Source organism: Dromiciops gliroides, chromosome 1 (assembly GCF_019393635.1).
Source record: "Dromiciops gliroides isolate mDroGli1 chromosome 1, mDroGli1.pri, whole genome shotgun sequence".
Lineage (NCBI taxonomy): Eukaryota > Metazoa > Chordata > Mammalia > Microbiotheria > Microbiotheriidae > Dromiciops > Dromiciops gliroides.
In genome coordinates, this window is record NC_057861.1 from 45,934,418 (window position 1) to 45,958,470 (window position 24,053).

Genomic DNA, 24,053 nt, shown 5'->3' on the forward strand with positions numbered 1-24,053 from the left:
TTTGTATTATTCTAATGTTCTTTCCTTTGTATTCGAAGGTCTATCTCCTAATCACTGCCATGGGCATCTAGGTGGTATAGTGGATAGAATGCCAGGCGTGGAGTCAGGAAGACTCATCTTCCTCAAATCTGGCTTCAGACACTTAGTAGCTATGTGTCCCTAGTCAATTCACTTTATCCTGTTTGTCTCAGTTCCTCATCTGTTAAATGAGCTGGAGAAGGAAATGGCAAACAACTCCTGTGTTTTTGCTAAGAAAACCCCAAATGGGGTCACAAAGAATGAGAGATGATTGAAACTTAATGAACAAGTAAGGACACACCAACTCCTAAATCTCTTGCATAACTTGTTTCTACATTAAATCGTTAAATTTAAACATTATATGTCTTGGAGTTTGCAGCCTTGATTTTTTTTCCTGGAGGTGATCTATGAATTCTTCCAACTGGAATTTCATTTTCTGTGTTCAAAAGTTTTGAGAAGTTCACTTCTATTATCTCCTGTATTATGACATTTAGGTTTTTTGTTCTTCATCATGTTTTTTTGGGAGATCTATGATCCATAGGTTGTTTCTGCAATCTTGTCTTTGAATTAAGTATGTTTTACTTGAATCGTGAACATATTTTCTTTTAATTTTTTTTGTGCTTCTTTACTTCTAGATAGTTCACTTCTGTGTATTTGTATTCCCAATCTATTGTTCCCTCTTTGTTTCTTAAAGCTTGTCACATTGAACCAATCTTCCTTGCCACAGTTGTCTGCAGATGACTGTACATGAAGATAGATAGCTAATGAAGGACTAGGAGAAGTAATACAAGCCCCAAAGCAAGGTAATGATCCTCCTTGCATGAAGTTCAAGATATTAGACGGTGCCTTACTGCTGAGACAATGGTAGAAGTTGGAGTTGCATGATGGAGTGCTGTATTGGACTGTGAATGATCCACATATGGAACTAAGAAGAAGCTGATACTACGCAAAGCATACTAGCCATGCATTATAGCCATGAATACCTTTCATGATCACTTTGGACATATAAGTCAAGAAAGGAACCTGGAGTTGGTAAGAAACTGTTTTATTGGCCTAAGATGGCTGCAGTTGCCACCAATAAGTGTGAAACTTGTTCCAGATGTGTACAAAGGAGAATATTACCAACTTGTTCTATTTATTTAGAACCCCTAAATATCAGCAAGTCTTTGGAACTTGTCTATATTGATTTTGGCAAGTATCAAAAAGTTCAGGACCACTACTTATTATCCTCAAGGAGATCCACAACCCGCCCCCCCCCCAATTTTAACCCTATCCTGGTGAACACGTTGGGAATTTTGAGATCAGAACAAAAGGTTCAGTGGAATTAACATTTTCTAGCATACTAGAAATATCTCATTTCGAATACATTCATACAATTCTACCAGGAATGATGCTATACCATACCTGTTCATGTTTGGGCAAGAACTATCCCTAACTATTGACTTGTGTTTTGGTTGCTCGAATGAAGGAAGTGATGCACCTACTCATACTGAGTACATTCCTCAGTTGAAGAAGAAACTGAGAGATACCTCCCAATTAGCCATAGCTTCAGCTCAGAAGATCTGTGACAGAAACAAAAGACATTATGATGCTGGCATATGATGTCAAGATCTTCAACAAGGAGACAGAGTTCTATCGAAAAACCTTGGCATTCAAGGAACTCACAAGTTAGCTGACCAATGAAAAGCTAACCCATACAAAGTTATTTAGAGACTGGGCAACCTGCCTATTTATAAAATAGCCTCAGAGAATAGAGGACTCCAGACAATATCAGGACTATATATCGCAACCATCAATTGCCCATAGGAGAATTAGTTGGATTCTCTAATGAGGAGGTGGGGAGGACTGATGGCCACTCACCTAGGCAAGGGCTAAGGAAAAGAGACTGTTCACTATGTGCATATTTCCAACCCAGACATGGGGATTGAAAGTAATGCATCAGGTAATGCTAGGTGGCGCAGTGGATAAAGCACCGGCCCTGGAGTCAGGAGTACCTGAGTTCAAATCTGACTTCAGATACTTGACACTTACTAGCTGTGTGACCCTGAGCAAGTCACTTAACCCCCATTGCGGGGGGAGAGAGAGAGAGAGAGAGAGAGAGAGAGAGAGAGAGAGAGAGAGAGAGAGAGAGAGAGAGAAAGTGATACATCCAGGGAAGGAGACTGTGTATAATATTACGGGACAAGAGAACTGAAGCTAGAGGCAGCTTCTTTCATGCCCCAAACTGCTACAGAGACACCTAGGGGACAGATTTAATCCACAGAGCTTGAACACACTGACTGCTAACCTGGCATCATTTTCCATCCAGGTGGAGATACACAAGTTTATAATGATTCTTTTGGTCAGTCCATACCTACTGCTAGTTCTGGTATAGGAGCAGAAAGATCAGTCAGTGACAAGAGAGCTAGGTCCATTAGATCAGTCACTGGACTGAGTACTGATGTTATAGGTAAACCTGCAGAGATATATATATATATACACACACACACACACACACACACACACACACACACACACACACAAATATACATATACACAATACACAAGCCCTCCCACACATATACATGAGTGCACATGTGTATATATACACACATGTGTATGTGGACATGTGTGTATATACATCTACATCTAAATATATAAATATACACACAATGCTAAAGAGTATCCATGTGAAATATGCCTTGCAGGTTTATATGTACATGTGGCTTACTGCATGTGTGAGTATTCTTGTTTCTTACTCTGCTGTTATTTTTATTTGTTTGTTAGTTATTGTATTCATACTATAGAAATGTCAAATTATTAATTTTTTTAGGTATACTACTGTTTATAGTTAAGTTATATTTTATATATAGGCCTATTGACAGTGTTATTACTACAACCAGATAGCTTTTCTTTGTTAGTCATGCTTATTATTTTGATTGATTGCTGTGTACCACGAATATATTTATATATGTATTTTTCTGTGTGTGTGCACATGGGGCAATGAGGGTTAAGTGCCTTGCCTGGGGTCACACAGCTAGGAAGTATCAAATGTCTGAGGCTGGATATGAACTCAGGTCCTCCTGAATCCAGGGCCACTGCTTTATCCATTGCGCCCCCTAGCTGCCCCCCTATATATGTACTTTTGAAATGTGCATGTTCTATCCTGTGTATAGTTAGCCATGTTGTCACTACAGTATCATCTTGGGGGTTGCTCTGTATAGTGTCATGCTGACTGCATATACTGTTAACAGTCTATTTCTGCACTGGAATGCTCTTCACTGGGGTATGCTCCTGGGCACTGTCTGCAAACCTCTCTGTCTGTTTCCTTCTGCTGACCTGGACTGGAAAAAAAATTTACCATGACTTTTTCCCCCTTGTATTTCTTGATCAGAATTTGGTCTAGTGTGTTTTCTAGATCTGTTTGGGAGAGTTATGGACAGGAAGGAGATATTTGTTTTTCTTCCTGCTATTTACATCTTGACTAAACTTTTTAATAAATGTATATTGATTAACTTTGCTAAGTACCAGAATGCCATTATCATATAAAAATCTAGTTTTCAAATAAGCTGCAACTTAACCATTGATGTAACCTGAGATCTTTAATACTAATGTATTATCTAAATTATTGGGGGACTAGCTGTTTTCATTTCTTTTATTTATTTATTCATTCATTTGTTTTTCATTTGTTTGTTTGTTGTTGTTTTTTTGCAGGGCAATGGGGGTTAAGTGACTTGCCCAGGGTCACACAGCTAGTAAGTGTCAAGTATCTGAGGTAGGATTTGAATTCAGGTCCTCCTGAATCCAGGGCCAGTACTTTATCCATTGCACCACCTAGCTGACCCCGGGTTAGCTGTTTTTAGCTAAATTATTGGGGAACTAGGCTGGGGTATTGCTACTTATGAATCAATGGTCAGTGCACCAGTTTAGGTGGTAAGCATTTCCCTAACCTCTTCACAAGTCACCAGATTAGAGCCCTAAACAATTACATACCCAGCACATTTTGCCAAGAGGGAGAGGACAGGGTAAGTGGGAAGCTCAATTAAGTCCCAGGAAAAAGAGAGTAAGTCTCTTGTGGTCCAGTCCCCTTCCTCCTTCAATAGAGGTGGCTCCTTAACCACTGATCAAAGCCAATTGATCAGCATCATTCAATTCCATTGATTGACATGACTTGAAGGGTGGTCTAGAGATCAAATTCCAACCACCCGCAGTGGATAGAGCACCGGCCCTGGAGTCAGGAGTACCTGAGTTCAAATCCGGCCTCAGACACTTAACACTTACTAGCTGTGTGACCCTGGGCAAGTCACTTAACCCCAATTGCCTCACTTAAAAAAAAAATTCCAACCACCTAGGTGTGCTTCTTCCCCTAGTTAATCAGAAGGATCAGTTTGCATTCCTTTTGTTAAGCTGAAAGCTCATCCCAGGCTGGTTTCTGGTGGGGGGAAGAGAGCAGCTGAACTAATGTCTGGGTTTCTCCCAGAAATTCATTATTAATAATTATTTTCAGGGGCAGCTAGGTGGCACAGTGGATAGAGCACCGGCCCTGGAGTCAGGAGTACCTGAGTTCAAATCCCGGGCCTCAGACACTTAACACTTACTAGCTGTGTGACCCTGGGCAAGTCACTTAACCCCAATTGCCTCACTCAAAAAGAAAAAAGGAAAAAAAATTATTTTCTCATACTAACAATTTGCAATTTTCAACAATTAAATTTAATTGTCAAATTTTTTATTACCTCTCATTTTTAAAAAAAGGTGAAATAATATCTTATTAGGATGGATAGTTAGGCAACTGGTTTGAAGAGAAAACCAAATGGAGTGGCTGAAATTAGTATAAACAGAAAATAATAGACAGTTTAAGTGTGATGATTTAAAAAAAAATTTTTATTGAATAGAATTTTATTGTCCAAAATATATATAAAAACAAAATTTAACATCAATTTTAAAAAAATGTGTGTTCCAACTTCTCTTCCTCCTCCATTCCCATCCCCCACCCACTAGAACTCAAGCATTTCAAAATAAGTTATTCATGAGTAATCATGGAAAACATTCCCACATTAGCTAGGTTGTGAGAGAAAACAGTCAAAAAACCCCCAAAACTTCAGATTGAGAAATTATCAAAGAGGAAAAAAAATTCTTAAAAATGTATTTCCAGGGGCAGCTAGGTGGTGCAGTGGATAGAGCACTGGAACCAGGAGCACCTGAGTTCAAATCTGGCCCCAGACACCCAACACCCACCAGCTGTGTGACCCTGGGCAAGCCACTCAACCCCAATTGCCTCACCAAAAAAAAAAAAAAGAAAAGAAAAAAAATGTGTTTCCATCTATTTTCAGATACTATCACTTCTTTCTCTGTAGATGGGTTGCCATTTTCATAAGTCCTTCAGGGTTATATTGGATCATTGCCTTGCTGAAAATAACCACATGTTTCCCAGCAGATCATCTTACACTATTGCTGTTATTTTGTATACAGTACATTTCACTCTGCTTCAGTTCATGTAGGTCTTTCCAGGTTTTTCTGATAGTATGCTGTTCATCATAACCTAAATAAGGTACCTTAAACTTGACAAAGAATTGTCTTCACATTAGCCCAGCAAAGTAGGTACCATATATTTTGCCATTATATTCAATCATCATAACTATTTCCCTCCATCCTATTCCCTTCCCATGATATTTACTCTATTTTCTATCTTCTTTTAAACTATTCCTCCTCAACAGTGTTTTACTTCTGACTGTCCCCTCCCCTACTCTGCACTCCCCTTTTTTTCAACCTTCCTTCCTTATCCTCTTCCCCTCATACTTTCCTGTAGGGTTAAATAGATTACTCCTCCCAACTGGGTGTGAATGTTATTCCCTCCATGAGCCAACTCTGATGAGTTTAAGGTCTTTGAGCTAATTCTGTGTTCCAAATTTTCTTCCTCCCTCTCTCCTCAATCCTCACTATGAAACCAAGCAATTCAATAGGTCATACTTGTGCAGTTATGCAGAACATCTTTACCTTCCTCAAAAGTATTTTGCTTTTTACTGCTCTCTCCCCCAATCTGCCCTTCCCTCCTTCCCCTCTCCTCACCCCCTTATCTCCCTCCCCTCCCTCAGGGCAAAAATATATTACTATACCCACATGAGTATGTATGTTAGTCCTTCTTTGAATCAATTCTGATGACATTAAGATTCACTCATTCCCCAATTCCTTCCCCCTCTTCCCCTCCCCTCCATACACTTTTTTCTTATTTCCTTCATGTGAACAACCTCTGCCCAAACCATCTCTCTCCTTCCCTCTCCCCCAGTCTATTTCTCCTACACCTCAGACCTATTTTAAAGATGTCATTATGGGTTAGTTAGGTGGCATAGTGGACAATGCACCAGCCCTGGACCCAGGAGGCCCCAAGCCCAAATCCGACCCCAGACATAAGACACCCCACAAAGAACAAAACATAAATGCTTTACAGATATCATCCCTTTGGATTCAGTTCAGACCTGTGTCCTCTGTGAATTCCTTATTGAGATAGTTCTTATGAGTTCAAAGTGTTATCTTCCCATGTAGGAATATAAACAATTTGATCTTTTAATATGCTTCATGAAGTCTTTTTCCTGTTTATCTTTTTATGCTTCTCCAGGGTCTTGTATTTGAAAGTCAAATTTTCTATTCAGTTCAGGTCTTTTAATAACAAATGCCTGAAAGTCTTCTTTCTCATTGAAATTCCATGTTTGCCTCTGAAAGATGATGCTTAGTTTTGCTGGGTACGTGATTTTTGGCTGAAGTCCCAGTTCCTTTGCCCTCTGGAATATCATATTCCATGCCCTTCGGTCCTTTAATGTAGAAGCTGCTAGATCTTGCTTTATCCTTATTGGAGCTCCACAGTATTTGAATTCCTTTTTTCTAGCTGCTTGCAATATTTTCTCCTTGACCTGTGAGTTCTGGAATTTGGCTATAATATTCTTGGAGGTTTTCCTTTTGGGATCTCTTTCAGGAGGTGATTGGTGGAGTCTTTCAATTTCTATTTTAGCTTCTGCTTCTAGAATATCAGGGCAATTTTCCCTCACAATCTCTTGGAGGATGGTGTCTAAGCTCTTGTTTTGGTCATGGTTTTCATGTAGTCCAATGATTTTCAAATTATCTCTCCTGGATTTATTTTCCAGGTCAGCTGTTTTTCCAAGGAGATATTTCACACTTCCCTCTATTTTTTCATTCAATTGGATTTGCTTTACTGTGTCTTGGTTTCTCATAAGGTCACTAGCTTCCATTTTTTCAATCCTAATTCTTAGGCAGTTATTTTCATCAGACAGTTTTTTAATCTCCTTTTCCATTTGGCTTTTCAAACTGTTGACTTTTTTCTCATGACTCTCCTGCAGTGCTCTCATTTCTCTTTCCATTCCTTCCTCTCTTTCTCTACATCTTCATTCTATCTCTCCCACTTTCACTTCAAAGTCCCTTTTGAGAGCTTCCATGGCCTGAGACCAGTTCATATTTTTCTTGGAAGTTTTGGATGTTGGAGCTTTGACCCTGTTATTATCTTCTTCTTCTGAGGATGTATTGTGGTCTATCTTTCCCCCAAAGAAGTTTTCAATGGTCTTCTGCTTTCTCTGCCTACTCATCCTGGCTTACTATTTCTTGACTTTTTACTCCTTCTTAAAGTGTAGCACTGCTTCCAGGACACACTGTTTGTGCTACAGCGTGGCCCAGGGGGTGACTGGGCTTCTTCTCAGCCTGCCTGGCTTGTGAGTAATCACAGCAGCTTTCTCTTTGACCCGGAAACAGAAGTCTCATTGAACTCTGATTCTCTATGGTCGGAAGCTTGGTGTGCTTTTACCCCTCCCCCACTGGGCCACCACCACTCTATTCAGCCCATTGGTTCAGACCCAGGGCACTTTGCTCCAACTCCAGTAGATACTGCCTCCACTTCACCCCGGCCTACTGCCAAACCCCCTCACCAGTCCGTGATCAGAGCCTCAGAAGCTGCTGGTGCTGAAGACTCTGACATATGCTGGAAGCAGTGTCCCTGGCTGGGTCCAGACCGCACGCTGAGCTGTTCAGCCTGATCAGTAGGTGATCAGAATTGCCCTCTTTTGTGGAGAAATTGTCTCACTCTGTTCTTATGTGCATTAGGCTGTTCTGGGTTTTGATTTTTTACCGCATTATTTGGGCATGAATGGACGGGTTTATCTGGAGCTTGTGGGAGTCACAGCCTCTCCTCCGCCATCTTGGCTCTGCCCCTCTGGGCAAAAAACTTAAGTGTGATGATTAACAATACAGGACATAGTTTCCAGGTAATTTCATCATTTTATTAATAGGCTGGCAGGATATTAATAAAAGGAGGTCTATTGGCTGTCTCTCTCAGACCAAAAGACCCCTAATGGCCATGGGGTCTCAGTTTATATACCCTTCCAACTATAGGAGGTCCATCACATAGCAATCAAATCTACTTAGTGAATAATAATCATATCTAATTGGTTGACATGATTGCAGGTGGGTTGTATTAAAATGAAGTCCAGGGATATGTGACTTAGATGGCATTATAGAAGGAATGTGGACCCCTCACCCCAAATAATTTCCACCTACCTGTAGTTTAATCAGTAAAGTCCTTCAGCTATCTAGACAAAAGGATCTGTCTCTGCCCAAGACTCCTTTAACCCAGATGACTCTTACTTTCAAGGAGAACTTGCCTTTGGATTGGGGGTGGTGGTGGTGAGAAAGGACTAAGAAAGAAAGGGAGATCACTGGGTCCCCTAAGATATCAATTATTAATAATGATTTCTCACATAAGGTAGCAGAAATGGAGAAACATAAAGTAAAAAAACCCAAAGCAATCCATTATATCATTGTTGGTATTTACAATTTCTGTTAAAGGATGGAAAGACTACTTCCTTATTTGTTTTGTATGAATGCTTTAGGTACAGTTAACATGGAACCTAATAAATTGAAATATGTCTTGAAAATGTTTGTGCTGGTACTAACTATGTAAAAATTAGCTATTATTATTTATTATTCTTACTATTACATAGGGAAGATAAGTTTTCTCCACTGTAAATGAGATGTTAATAAGAAACATCAGAAGTTTTAAAAGAGCAGTTTAATATACAGTATAATGCTTTTCTACTGAGAACTGATACAGCGTAAGGTAAGATTCAGGCTAAAAATTGTTTAGTTTTAAGAATTTTATTTTCTCTACAGTATTTATGGTACCATAGTTTCATGTGTTATAAAAAGTGAATATTGTTTGAAATCAGTGTGTGTTTTTTTCCTCTCCAATTGAGATGTTAGCACAAAAGATCACAGAATTCTGGGGAATTACTAGAGAGAAAAAATGTTTTACATGTTACCTATTTTACTTTGTGTACTGAGTTTCATAGTTACTGGATTAGGGAAAGTGTATTGAGAGAAAAGACCATATTTGAACTCTTCTCAGAGCCCTGAGTACAAAAAGTAAGTTTAGTTTCAAATCCCAATTTAAGTTTCGTTTCTTGAAAGTTATGTAAGGTATGCTAACACAGAGCATTGTGATAAGGAGGAGTGGACACTCTTGCCCAGAATATGTTACTGCCTGGTATCATATTTTGTATATTGTGATTGATCGACACTTGATGCAATGTGATTGGTTGACCTGGTACAATCTGATTGGTTGACCTGGTACAATCTGATTGGTCTATACTGTATGTAAATAGGGCAATGATAATTACAGCAATGTGATTGGTCAGGAAGAGACCTTCTGTGTGTATAAATAGTTGTGTGGCTCTTCACTTAGGTGCACTCCCTGACACATTCAAGAGGGTGCCCACCTTCATGAAGATGTATTAAAGAAGCCTTCAGGGGCAGCTAGGTGGCGCAGTGGATAGAGCACCGGCCCTGGAGTCAGGAATACCTGAGTTCAAATCCAGCCTCAGACACTTAACACTTACTAACTGTGTGACCCTGGGCAAGTCACTTAACCCCAATTGCCTCACTAAAACAAACAAACAAACAAACAAACAAACAAAAAAAAGAAGCCTTCAACCACACTCTGCTGCCAACTTGGATTATGTGAGCTGAGACATTTAACTTGTGACACTTATTTGAGCTGTTAGCTGCATTTCTAACATGTATATGATCAAAATTAATGTTTTGTTATAAAGAATTATACTAATTAATACATATAATTAATACATGCAATAATTAACTATATAATTGCATTAATTATGTAATTATAATGAATTATATGCAGGGGGCAGCTAGGTGGCACAGTGGATAAAGCACCGGCCTTGGATTCAGGAGTACCTGAGTTCAAATCCCGCCTCTGACACTCATTGCCCTGCAAAAAAAAAAAGAATTATATGCAGAAAAGTATATTCTCCACAATCTTTAGTGAAAGATTAGTTTTTGCTGCTTGTGGAAACCTGACCCCCTATTTCCCATGAGTTCAATGTGTAAACATTTACATTTTTTACATTTGCACCATTTTCTAGGAATGTTACCCCTCCCCACAAAGTTGATGATTGACTGTGTTATGCTTTCACCATGTACCAGGCACTATACTAAACAGTGAGGATACAAAGAAAGACAAAAGTACATTCCTTTCCCCCAAGAGCTTACTTTGTAATGTGGGAGACAACATTCAAGCAACTATACATACATGATATATACAATGTCAATAGAAGGTAATTGTTGATGGGAGGAAGGGAAGAAAGGCCTCCTGCAGAAAATGGGATTTGAATTGAATCTTGGAGAAAGTCAGAGTTAGGAGTCAGATGAGGGAGGCAATATTCCAGGCATGGGGGACACCCAGTACAAATGGGGTTAAAGGAGTTATAAGGTCTCTTTCTAGCCCTATGTGGCCCCAGTGAATGCCTCCTATGTTTACGTTCTACCCTTTTTCTCTGTTTGTATCCATTCTTCCACTACATGTGGTGATGTGGTAACCTATGTGAGAGGGGGCCCCTGTGTCTATTAGTGATGGGAATTGTTCATATCACTTATTTAGCAGTGGATAGAGTCTGGAGTCAGGAAGACCTGAGTTCAAATGTGACCTCAGACAATGACTATGTGTGTGACCCTAGGCAACTCACTTAATCTTGTTTGTCTCAGTTTCCTCATCCCTGAAATGAGCTGGAGAAGGAAATGACAAACCACACCAGTATCTTTGCCAAGGGACCCTCAAAAGGGGTCACAGAAATGGCTAAAAGGTCAGCTAAGTGGTACAGTGAATAGAGCACTGTTCGAATCTGGCCTCAGATACTTACTAGCTATGTGGCCCTGGGGAAGTCACTCAACCCTGTTTGCCTCAGTTTCCTCATCTGTCAAATGAGCTGGAGAAGGAAATGGAAAACCACGCTAGTACCTTTGCCAAGAAAACCCCAAATTGAGTAACAAAGAGTTGGACACGACTGAGCAACAGATCTCATTAAATGCCTTTGGCTTTGAAATAACACTAACCTTGGTTGGCCTGGTAAAAAACATGAGGGTTGTGAGTAAATGTTGACTACCCACAATGCATATCTGGGACCTCTGTGTGATGAGGGTCTTCAGTGCTCTATCCACTTTGACAAGTAGCTGCCCTTTTGGTATCAAGATCAAAGTCCCTTCCCCCCATCCTCCACATTATACTCAGGACCTTTTTGGGGCCTGTTATTTGTGTAGTTCTCCCTCTCCCCCTACTACTCTGGCCCATTCTTCTCTGGGTTGCCCTTCATGTTGCCTTTTACCCCATTCCCTTTTATTCCCCCACATTCTGTTTTAGCCAATGGGGGAACAGGGCAAGTTTGTTTCCCTTCCCATTTATATTTTGTTCTGCTAGAGGGTGGGAGCCTGGGAGGGTGTTTTTGAGAAAGGAAGAAAAACTGCCCAGTTGTAGAGAAGAGGGTGCAATCCCTAAGCAGAACAGAAGCAGCTTTCAGAAAGGGCAACAGAGATGTGTGACTCTGAGGATCCGAAATCCCCTGCGCTGGCAGAATTGGGTGGGTAGACATGAAGCCAAGGGTGCCAGTGGGTGGGCTAGGAGCCAGGACCACAGAGGAGGTGGACATGGGCTGGTGGGGAGCACTGGGGTTCTCCTCACGTTAGGCAAGGGGGAGTCCAGATGTACTGTGAAGGATAGAGACTTGAGTTAACAAGACTGTCCCTGGGCCAGGGGGCCGGGGACTCATCTGCCCACTGCTTACCGATTTCCTCTCCTATTGATGGGGGTGGTGGGGCATGGTGTCTGATCACTCTATTTAGATGAGGATGTGCTGATGGCCTCTGGCTGGAGCCACTTCCACCTGGGAACCCAAAGAAGTCAGAACCTGAGAAGCTTTCCAGGTATGTGGGGGCAGTAAGACTGAGGGGAGGGCTGCTGGGCCCACTGTAGCCTGGGGCAGGGCTAAGAGACAGGACTTCCTGGGCCTAGGAATGGGGCATAGACAAAAGGAGCTATAAGCTGGACTCCCAGGGTCCCTGCAGGGGCACACTTTGTCAGGAAAGTAACTCAATTTAATTCAGTTTAACCCTAATATACCCTCCCTTCATTTCCCTACTTTTTTTGTGTGTGGGGGGAGCATTGAGGATTAAGTGACTTTCCTATGGTCACACAGCTAGTAAGTGTCAAGTGTCTGAGGCTGGATTTGAACTCAGGTCCTCCTGAATCCACAGTTTCCTACTTTTTAATCCCTAATATCCTTCAGAATTTAGCTCAAATGCCATCTTCTCCAGATAACTTTTGCTATTTCCCCAGCTACTAACATGTTGCTCTCTGACATTACATTGTATTTATTTGGTATATACACATGCATGCATACACATATGTACACAGTATATATACAACAAATACACATACCTATATGGATATGCACATACCTGTGAATATATCAATACCCACTCTATGTGCACACACACATAGGTATATGTGCACATACATATACAGATGTATATGTAAGCCGTAGGATAGAAGCCCCTTCAGGACAGGGATTCTATATTTTTGTCTGAAGAGAGGCACAATACCTAAAGAGCCAGCCTCAAATCTAGGAAGACTTGTGTCCAAGCTTGGGACCCCAGGCACATTCTAGCTCCATGTCCCTGGGCAAGTCATAGATCATCTTAGTGCACTGGTTCAGAGATGTCAAAAATGGGGTGCTAGCTGCACACAGAACCAGATTAAAATGGAACTGGGAAATATTTAGCAAAATAAATAAACATGCAGAAAAACAGAGATAATATATTCGAAAATGAAGTCAGAATGTGGCTAGCAGGAGTGCCTATGCATAGTTTAGCGCCCTCCACCCCACCCCCCATTTACATTGGAAAGAAGGGGCCAACCTGCCTTGGGAGAGGGACAGGTCCAGTTCCTCTCCTCAGTGCCTAGGGTAGCACATGGTAGATGCATGCTTAATGAATATTTGTTGTTTAATTGAATTTGCTCAACTGGAGTTCACAAGCTGAGGTTGAAGAGTTATCCCCGAGGGCTTTCTGGAAGAGGAGAAGAACCCTGACTGGTGGGGGAGGGGGGCAGCTCCTGGTGGGTGCAAATGTTATGGGAGACAGGCTAGAGATGATGAGGGTGTCAGAGGTAATAATGATAATAATAATTGTGGAGCGCACTGCTACATTACCAGAAGGTGTGTAGAGCCTTGCATATGTTCTCATTTGATCCTCACCTTAACTTGGGGAGAGGGAGGGGTGCTAATATTATCCCCATTTTACAGATGAGGAAACTGAACCCAGGGGAGGAAAAATGACTTGCCCAGGGTCCCATAACAAACCAGTAAGTGTTTGTGGCTGGATTTGAATTCAGGTCTTCCTGAGGCCAGTTGCAGTGCTTTATCTGCTGCAATATCAGCTGCTTCTAAGATAGTTGATCCTGAAGGTTCCTTCTAGCTCCAAAATGCGATGCTCCCTATTCTGGGTCTGGGTAATATGGTGGATGAGCTTAGGGAAGGCTTCCTAAAGGGAGCTGGGCCTGGGGGCCCGGAGGCCTGGGCTCCCCTCGACAATCCATCCTCACAGCTCCCTGGCTGAGTCGTCTGGGCTTCCTGATGAGGACAGTCTTCTTTGCCATCTCCTTCATCCTCATCCTCATTATCCTGTTCCAAGGTAAGGCCAAGGCCCATGGCTAGGGGAAGGAGAGGTTCTACCTCTGGTGTTCCTCATGGAAGCTGAGAGAGGGGGAGGAGGGAGATAGTTTGATATAGTAGAAAGAACATTGTAACTAGAGTAAGATAATCAGAGTTCTAGCCCCACCACTGCCAGATGTTTGACCTGGAGCTAGTGTCTTCCTTTCTCTGTTCCTCAGTTTCCCTAGTTATCAAATGAAGTGGTTGGATTACACGATCTTGAAGGTAGCTTTATAAGCTGCACTAATTTAGGGGTCTGGGCCTCTGGGTATCTAGGGCTACTCTGCAAGAGTGGAAGCAGAGCTAGGTCTCTGATGTCAGAATGAGTTTGGGGCCAGGCCTGAGCCCCCTTTCCTGGGTGAGATTGCTGTACTATTAGAGAGGGCAACATCAAAGAGAGTTCATGAGTTAGGTGCCAGTCCTGCCATGAATTCCAGAAAGAGGTAAGTTTGTTTGAAAGTGGGTTTCCTTCCTCCCCCCACCCCGACTCCTCAGACCTCTGTTGGATGGGTTTTACTCCTATATGCCCAAATTCATTACTTTGTCTTCTAGTCTTCCAGAACCAAGGGATTCAGAAGAAACTGAACCAGCTCTCTGCCCAGTTGAAAGATGATTGGGGTGAGAACAGGAACAGGTCCTCACCAGATCTGAGGGCCAAGGAACAATTTGAAACATCACAGTTCATCAAGCAACTGAACAAAACCTTGGGTAAGGATAGCTGGGCACCTGGGAAAGACTGGGGCAGTCAAGAGAACAGGAATTATACTTGGGGTTGCGTCCTACCCATTACCCAATGTCAGTATAACTTGGAGCATGAAACAATTTAGAAGAAACTGAACCGGTTCTCTGCCCAGCTAAAAGATAATTGGGGTGAGGGGCAGGGACTGGGGGGAAAGATACCTAGGTCCAGAGAGAAGAGAGAATCACCAGGTGAGGGGCTCAGAGATTTGTATCAGGCAGGGGCCCAGGAAAGATAGTTGGGTTCTCTGGGGAAAGGACTTCTTTTTTTTTTAAATTGGTGAGGCAATTGGGGTTAAGTGACTTGCCCAGGGTCACACAGCTAGTAAGTGTTAAGTGTCTGAGGCCGGATTTGAACTCAGGTACTCCTGAATCCAGGGCCAGTGCTTTATCCACTGTGCCATCTAGCTGCCCCTGGAAAGGACTTCTTGAAGTGTGGGTTGGGACTAGTTGGCCCTTGAAATCCCTTGAGTCTCTAGGGATCCATAAGACAGAGGAGGAGTAGGACGATTGGGTTCTCCAAGGAAGGGGAATTCCCAGGAGCAAGATTCAGCCTGGGGCAGGACATCTAGGTTTTCCAAAGAGCAAAGGTGTTCATCCTTCTGATCTCTATTTCTTCCTCCCTAGACTTGAGGGCCAAGGAACAAATTGAAACTTCACAGTTCATCAAACAACTGAACAACACCCTGAGTGAGCATAGCTAGGCACCTGGGAAAGACTGGGGCAGTAAAGAGAGCAGGAATTATACTTGGGGATACCTCCTACCCATTACCCAAAGTCAGTATAACTTAGGAGCATGAAAGAATTTAGAAGAAACAGAACCGGCTCTCTGCCCAGCTAATAAATGGTTGGGGGAGGGGCAGGGACTGGGGGGAAAGATACCTAGGCCCAGGGAGAAGAGAGAATCACCAGATGAGGGGCTCAGAGATTTGCATCAGGCAGGGGCCCAGGAAAGATAGTTGGGTTCTCTGGGGAAAGGACTTCTTTATTTAGAATTTCATTTTCCCAAATTACATGTAAAATACAAATTTTGATGTCAATTTTTTAAAACTTTGTGTTCCAAATTCTCTTCCTCCCTTTCCCCCCTCCCCAAGAACTCAAACAATTCAATATAAAATATACATGAGCAGTCATGCATTGAAAGGGACCTCTTGAGGTATGGGTTGGGACCAGTTGGCCCTTGAAATCCCTTGAATCTCTAGGGATCCATAAGACAGAGGAGGAGTAGGACGATTGGGTTCTCCAAGGAAGGGGAATTCCCAGGAGCAAGAGTCAGCCTGGGGCAGGACATCTAGGCTTTCCAAAGAGCAAAGGTGTTCATCCTTCTGATCTCTATTTCTTCCTCCCTAGACTTGAGGGCCAAGGAACAAATTGAAACTTCACAGTTCATCAAACAACTGAACAACACCCTGAGTAAGGATAGCTGGACACCTGGGAAAGACTGGGGCAGTAAAGAGAGCAGGAATTATACTTGGGGATACCTCCTACCCATTACCCAAAGTCAGTATAACTTGGAACATGAAACAATTTAGAAGAAACAGAACCAGCTCTCTGTTCAGCTAATAGATGATTGGAAGAAGGGGCAGAAACTGGAGGGGAAAGATACCTAGGTCCAGGGAGAAGAGAGAATCACCAGGTGAAGGGCTCAGAGATTTGTAGCAGTGAGGGGCACAGGAAAGATAGTTGGGTTCCCTAGGGAAGAGATTTCTTGAGGTATGGGTTGGGACCAGTTGACCCTTGAAATCCCTCGAGTCTCTAGGGATCCATAAGACAGAGGAGGAGTAGGACGATTGGGTTCTCCAAGGAAGGGGAATTCCCAGGAGCAAGATTCAGCCTGGGGCAGGACATCTAGGTTTTCCAAAGAGCAAAGGTGTTCATCCTTCTGATCTCTATTTCTTCCTCCCTAGACTTGAGGGCCAAGGAACAAGCTGAAACTTCACAGTTCATCAAACAACTGAACAACACCCTGAGTAAGGATAGCTGGGCACCTGGGAAAGACTGGGGCAGTAAAGAGCACTAAAGAGATTATACTTGGGGATGCCTAGAGAGGTGTGAATTCAGTGGTCAGGAGAGGGAGCCAGGAGACCTGAGTCCTTTGTCTAATCCTACCCATTACCCACAGATGCCTTTTGCCATTCATGTCCCTGTGACTGGACATTGTATAAAGACAGCTGTTACCAATTTTCCAAGGACCGAAAGCCATGGGAAGTAGCCAGAGAGGCGTGTGAGGCAGATGGTAGCCACCTGGTTATCATTAGCTCTTCTGAGGAGCAGGTGAGGTTTTTTCCCCAGATCCTAATACCTGGGTCCTGGGATCCCTCCCATCTGTGTGACTTCAGGCAAATAATTTTCCTTCCTTGGGCTTTATTTGTTTTCTCATTTGCAAATTGAGGGGGTTGGATTGGAGGGACTCTAAAATGCCTTTTAGATCTATGTCATCTGTGGCTTGAGAGAGGGTTTAGATGTTGTTTCTTTTGCAAAACTCCAGAAAACAGAACAAGAATAGATGAAGCAGGGATGGAAGTAAGTTATGGCTGTCCTTTGGTCAGCCACAAGGGAGAACTTGTTCACAATCTGACCCATGCAACCATGAGAGCAGCTGTTGCACGAAACAGTGAGCCTCTGCTAGTATGCAGAGGGGCTGGGGGAGCCCCTGTCAGAGATGTTGTATTCTTCATGAGGAGTGAAGGCCTAGTTGACCTCTAAGACACCCCACACACACACACACACCCTTGCCCTAGCTCTCAGATTTCCCATGAGAATGCATTGGTTGATACACTGAAGTGAGAATTGGATTTGAAGTCAGGGGACCTGGTGGCAGAATCTTTGCCTCCCCCACCCCCCCCCCTTCACTGCCTTCAGTTACAAAATTATAGGGAGGGGAGAGGGATTAGATGAGCTCTAAGATCCATATCTATTCTGAATCCTATGAATCTAGGTCTCTTTTCTCCCAGTTGTTATTCCTGTCCCTTGGAGCTTTTAAACCCAGTAGAAGTGAGACCTCCATCCTGTCCCTTCCATAAGGTGTCCAGTCTTCATCTCTTTAATGTCTGAGCAGAGCACTCAATCATTTACTCAACAATCCTTTTTAAAGCACTGGCTTGAGCCAGGCCTTGTGTTAAGCACTGTTGATATAAAGGAAAAAGAGAAACAATTCCTGCCCTTAAGAAACTTACATTCTAATGGGTGAGAACATGTACACAAAATAGACAGGTCTATTGAGGAATGAGGACCCACCTCAATAGCTACTACTACTACTAGCTACTAGGTAGCTGAGCCAGTGGGACATGCTTCATGTAGAAGATGGTGCTTGAGCTGAGTTTTGAAGGAAACTAGGGACCCTAGTGGGGTAGAGGTGAGGCAGGAGGGCTTTCCATGCATGGGGACACAATACAAAGGCACAGAGATAGTGGATGGAGTATTTTTTTTTGCAGGGCAATGAGGGTTAAGTGACTTGCCTAGGGTCACACAACTAGTTAAGTGTCAAGTGTCAGAGGCTGGATTTGAACTCAGGTCCTCCTGAATCCAAGGCCAGTGCTTTATCTACTGCGCCACCTAGCGGCCCCCTGGATGGAGTATTGAGGATGAGGAATACTAACAAGATAAATGTTCTGGATTGCAGAGGTCATGGAGGGGAGGGATGGGTAATTAGCTAGAAAGTTTCCTTAGAATTTTATTTTTCTTACTACTTTCCCTTTGCCTCCTCCTTTTCCCTTAAGTTATACCCAGTCATGTGTAGCTAAGCCCTGACAATTCTCTCCTCCAAGTGGGAGGTAGTAGAGAAAGGAACTGTATTAAAGTCAGAGGCCCTGGGTTCAAGTCCTTCCTTCCTTCCTCTGCTACTTACTAGCTTGAACAAGGTCCTTATCCCCTTTAGATCTCAGTTTTCTTGGGTGTAAAATGGGTAGGGGGTGATTCTGTAAAATGGATGACTCTAGTCTAGCCATCCCCTAGGACTCCCCAGGAAATTCTGTCCTTTCTGCACCTCCAAAAAAGGTATATTTAAGAGATGGGAAAGGGGCTCACATCCATTGTTCAAAGCCCTGTGGGCAGCTAGGATGCTGGCCCTCAGGGAGTTTACAGTTCAATTTTAGGAGACAGAGGCTAAATGGCTGAAGGATATTTAGAAATGAACCCCACTGAGTCTAGAGGGCCAAAGGCACCTAGAGCAAAGGAATGAGTAGGCAGGTGCAGTTTAGTAGAGATGGCTGCCAGGAAGGGGTGTCAGGTACCAAGTTTTGAAGTTGCAAAGGACCATGAAGGGAAAAGGAATGGGAGGGAGGAATGATGTGCAGGGATTGAGACTAGGGAGTAGAGAGGTGATGAGCTTTGGTTTAGAATGCTGCTGGAGGACAGGTGGAGGAGGGGATTTGACTTCAAATAATCTCTGTAGGAAGCAGGGATGTTTAGCCAGGGGAGGGCTGTCTCCCATTCTAGAAAGGCAGGCATGTGGAAGAGCAGCCTTGTGCCTGATCCCAGAGGGCAAAGCGAGGAACAATGGGTGGAACTGCAAAGAGGTAAATTTAGGTTTGATACCAGGAAACAACTTCCCAAGAATGAGTTATTGAAAAGTAGAATGGACTGCCTTGGTGGAGGGCGGGGGGGGGGGAGGGGGTGGTCAGAGCTGCAGAGAGAAGAGCCACAAACCACTTTAGAGATGATCTGGGTGAGTCTGCTCATTTTACATTTGAGGACCCCAAGGCCTAGAAAAGGGCAGGGAGCTCCCTAAGATCACACAAGCAGCAATTGGGAGAGCTAGCATTGGAACCCAGGTGTTCTAACTCAGAGAGGCAGGTGGTGTACCCGGAAGAAGCAGTGGGGTTCAGAGCCCAACGCAGGCTCATTCTTAGCTCTATGAAGATGGCTCTCTTAACCTCTCTCAGCCTGTTTCCTTATCTATAAAATGGAGATAGGGATAGGATCTGCCTTGTAGGATTAGCTGGAGGCACAAATAAGAGGATGTGTAGAAATGAGGTGGGAAGTACTTTACAAACCTAAAATGCTATAAAAATGCTAGCTGTTGTTGCTGTTGCAGCTGCTGCTGTTACTGTAGCTGCTGCTGCTGCTGTTGTTGCTGTTGCAGCTTCTGCTGTTACTGTAGCTGCTGCTGCTGCTGTTGTTGCTGTTGCTTCTGCTATTGCTGCTACAGTTGCTGTTTCTACTGTTGCTGTTACTCTTGTTGCTGTTGCTGTTACTCTTGTTGCTGTTGCACTTGTTGCTGTTTCTGCTGCTGCTGTTATTGTCATCATCACCATCATCTCTCCAACAGTTTGGCACAGGGAGGAATTTTCTTCCAGTGAGTGCCCTCAGATATCAGACAGTGGTTCAGAAGGCTGAGTCTCTGAGGAGAGAATCACCTTGTAGTATGGGGGCAAAGGAAGGAAGGAAATGCCTCAATAGTGGCCCCTGCCTGATGAGGGCCAAGGCTTTGTTTGGTCCCTGGGAGTGAGGGATAAGAGTTCCAATATTGGGGCAGCTAGGTGGCGCAGTGGATAAAGCACCGGCCCTGGATTCAGGAGTTCCTGAGTTCAAATTCAGCCTCAGACACTTGACACTTACTAGCTGTGTGACCTTGGGCAAGTCACTTAACCCCCACTGCCCCACAAAAAACAAACAAACAAACAAACAAACAAACCCCAAGAGTTCCAATATCCACCCCACTCTCTGATTCCCAGAAATACCTGAAGCAGAAGGCCACCTCCAACTACCGGTGGTGGGTGGGACTCACTGACAAGAAGAAAGAGGGGACCTGGCACTGGGTGGATGGAACAACTCTTCAGCAGTCGTAAGTCACTGGCAGTGGTCCAGAGACCCAGGAGGGAGGGGGAAACAAGTGCTTGGCCCTTCCCTAAGAGCACCACAGGAAAACCCCATCCTCTTCTGGCTGAGGCCTGAAATTCCAGCATCAGAACTGAGCTTAGGCATCAGAAGCCAATGGCCTCCAGCCTCATTGTCATGGGGTCAAGAGAAGTCACAACCAAACCTCCCCCCACAGTGCCTTTTGACTCTGATGGTCACTGTTCTCCTTCCAATCAAATTAGCATCCTCTTTCCAGCTAGTGTCTCTACTATCTCCTCCTCTCTACAACCATTCTCTCCCCAATGAGTCCTTGCCCCAGTTAACATCTTCCCTTCCCATCCTGTCCAGTGTCCCCCACCCATCAGTATCTTCTTCAGTCAGCATATTCTCCTAGCAGTGTTTCTTATGCCCATACTCAATTAATGACTCTCTCCAGAATCAATGCCCTACCCCCAGGCTTGTTTAGAATCTTGATCCCTTAAGATTTGGTGGGAAGAACACTGTCTCTGGGGTCAGAAATCTTGTGTTCAAATTCTACCATTGACACTTACTACCTTAGACCCTGTATATAGCCCTGGGATAGTCATTTAACTTCTCTCAACCTCAGTTTGCTTTTCTGTATAAGGTGTGTGTTGCCCATGCAAGGTGAGTATGTCCACGTGAATTGTCTAAATGTGACTCATGGGGGAGGCATTGACAGATAATTCTGGAGTCTTGCCCTCCCCTCTCCAAGGGAGATTCTGATTCCTGTCTGGAGAAGGGGCCTGAGAAAGGGCCGTGAGGTTGGCTTCTTTGTTCTCTGAAAGGAGGTGTCAGATTAGAGTTTTATCTCTTTGGCACCTCCCCCAGCAATATTGATGATTTATGTGCCCAATATGGTTTCTTAGGTCCATAATCAACAAGGGCATTACCTTCCTTGGTCACTATCCCTTATAGGGGGAAGAAGGTGCCCCAGGTTGGTACCCACTGGGGTGGCTTTTTCTTACCAAATGCTAATTACACAAATGCCCATCATAAGTAGTGAATGGTGAGTAAACTCATTTATCCAAGCAGAGAGCAAACAGAAATCAGAGTTCTACAGATTTCTCAGAAATTTACCGGAAAATACACAGGAGCAAACAAGCTTAGAGGGTCTGAGCTGAGATCTCACTCAACCAAGAGATAGGCCCCAATCTTAGTGAAAGGGAAAGCCTCAAAATCTTTAGGGTATCAAGCTGGAAATTAGGGATGTGTTGAGGTACTTGCATCCCCTGCATTTTTGCCACTTTCAAAGTCTCTTTTTCCTCTCCTTCAAGTTGGTCCCAAAGAGACTCTGGAACCACATGGATCTCTCCAAGCAGGGTAAAGAAATGTCCTGACTCTGCCTTTCTCAGTTATGCAGGGTCATGTCAGCATTCTCTCCACCAATTAGGAGAGTCTTCTGCAAAATGCATAAGTTTATTTTTTTCCAGGGCAATGAAGGTTAAATGACTTGCCCAGGTCAAGTGTCTGAGGCTGATTTGAACTCAGGTCCTCCTGAATATAGGGCTGGTGCTTTATCCACTGGACCACCTAGCTGCCCCCAAAATGCATAAGTTTAAAAGCGGAATTATATTTATTAAAAGAGGAGGTTGGATTCAGTGAACTCTGAGATGCTTTCCAACTCTAGATTTATGATCATATGATTCTTCTTTTAAATTAATTTTTTTTATTTTTTAAAGTATTTATTAAGGATCTACTTTTTTTTCCAGCAACAAACATTTATTTTATTTTCCAGTTACATGTAAGGGTAGTTTTCAACATTCATTTTCATAAGATTTAGAGTTGATCATATGATTCTACTGACTTTCTGGTCCTTCAGAAGGGAACAATGCCTTAGAAACAACTCCAAAGCTCCATACCATATGGAAAAACACTGCTTTCCTTTGGGAAGTTGTAGGGTAGGGGGGACTCACATTGGATCCTTGAGGACCTTGTACTCTGGGGATACCCTGGAACCCTTAAAGAAGCCCACCCCCATCTATGTGTCCAAATAAGTATGTTTTTTAGCTGTTCTCAGCTGTTCAGACCTCCATATGGCTGGGTCCATATCTTTGGAGACCAGACACACTAAACTCCTGGAACTTCCAAGTCCTTCAAAGGGAAGGATTATTTGAGAAAGAGGCAGTGGTGGCAAAGAGCAGGAGTGGGATAGGGAATAGATGGGGCACTCCCAGGTCAGAATTAGATGGTTTCCATCCAAGGCTATGGTTGTATGTGTAGGTTGTGTGTGTGTGCCACATGTGTGTGCATGTGATGGGAAGGTAGAAGGAGTGAGTGGGGGAGCTTGGTGCCTCATCTGAGGCACAGACCAGCTTTTGTCTAGGTGGGAAGAATGGTTGAGCTGTGGACAAAGGGCCAACCACTGGGGTTGAGTGACTGCTTCAGTGTGGGAGAGGGGAGGACTACTCACTAAAAGGCTAATGTTCACAGCTTTTGGAATGAGGGAGAACCCAACAATATTGGTGATGAAGATTGTTGTGAGCTGACCTCTCAAGGCTGGAATGATGCACCTTGCAGTGTGGAGGACTACTGGATTTGTGAAAGGGAAGCTTCCCTTTGTTCCAAGCTCTGAGGATTCCAGGGATTGGGTTGGGCAGGTGTGGGCAATGGTGGTGACCGAATCTGAATAGGAGAAAAGAGTAGATATGGCTGGGGGCCAGGACTTCTGGGTCTGAACTCAGGCTATTCTCCTCGCCCCCCCATTCTTGCATTTCAGTTTATCCTTTTGTGAATTCTGGCCCTCACTTTGTTTCATGAAGGCCAAAAATTCTCTGAGATTCCCCTAAATAAACTTTTCCCCTACACTATCACCTATATTAATCTCCATGGCTTTGACTGTCACCTCTATCTAGCTGACTCCCAGGTCTACATCTCTTGTATGCTTGCTCCCTAAAGCTCTGAACTCTATGCATCCAAATGTCTGTGCTGACCATCCATCCCTGCCTGGAGGTCCCGTTTCACTGTAATAAATGACTCCTTCCCCTTCTTATGTATATTTTTGTAAAGGTTTCCTTCATTCACAGTGCCTGGCACATAATTAGTGCTGTGTGTAAAGCTATATGTGGTTGCCTTATTTCTGTCCCAAGTTTTGGGGAAAACTAGCTGGGATTCCTAATATAGTTGTTATTTATAAATTAGAAGCTTTAGCACCAGTTTTAGGGCAGTAAGCACTTATTAAAGTATATTAAATTTTAATAAAGAGAGAACAGGAGCTCAGAAAGTTAAGAAACCTATCTAGCCTAGAGGAAAAATAGAGCTCAGCTGGGCCTGCTTCTTCCTTCAACTCCTCTGCCACCAAGAGCACCAGAAGAGTCCAACTTCAAGTGGAACCTTTTTATGGGCCGGGAGGAGAGGCGGTCTTTATATACTGCTTCAAGCTAATTGGCTAGCATGAACCAAATCCATAGGTCCACTGAACTTGAGGGTGGTCCCCTGTTGAGGCTA

At 43.4% G+C, this 24,053-nt stretch overlaps 1 protein-coding gene across 3 annotated transcripts; it reads left to right on the forward strand.

Annotated features, from left to right (window-relative positions):
* Positions 1 to 11,782: 11,782 nt before the first annotated feature.
* LOC122738590 (CD209 antigen-like protein C) lies at positions 11,783 to 23,602 on the forward strand. Of its 3 annotated transcripts, XM_043980585.1 has the most exons (10): positions 11,783 to 11,921; positions 12,184 to 12,264; positions 13,945 to 14,031; positions 14,604 to 14,759; positions 15,417 to 15,479; positions 16,140 to 16,202; positions 16,697 to 16,759; positions 16,912 to 17,063; positions 20,465 to 20,574; positions 23,040 to 23,602. In XM_043980585.1, the coding sequence occupies exons 1-10, from the start codon at positions 11,876 to 11,878 to the stop codon at positions 23,179 to 23,181; spliced, it is 963 nt and encodes a 320-aa protein (XP_043836520.1). In that variant the 5' UTR covers positions 11,783 to 11,875; the 3' UTR covers positions 23,182 to 23,602. The 3 variants fall into 3 exon arrangements, with proteins under 3 accessions (XP_043836520.1, XP_043836527.1, XP_043836537.1); XM_043980592.1 differs by lacking the exon at positions 16,140 to 16,202; XM_043980602.1 differs by lacking the exons at positions 16,140 to 16,202; positions 16,697 to 16,759.
* The last annotated feature ends 451 nt before the right edge of the window (positions 23,603 to 24,053 follow it).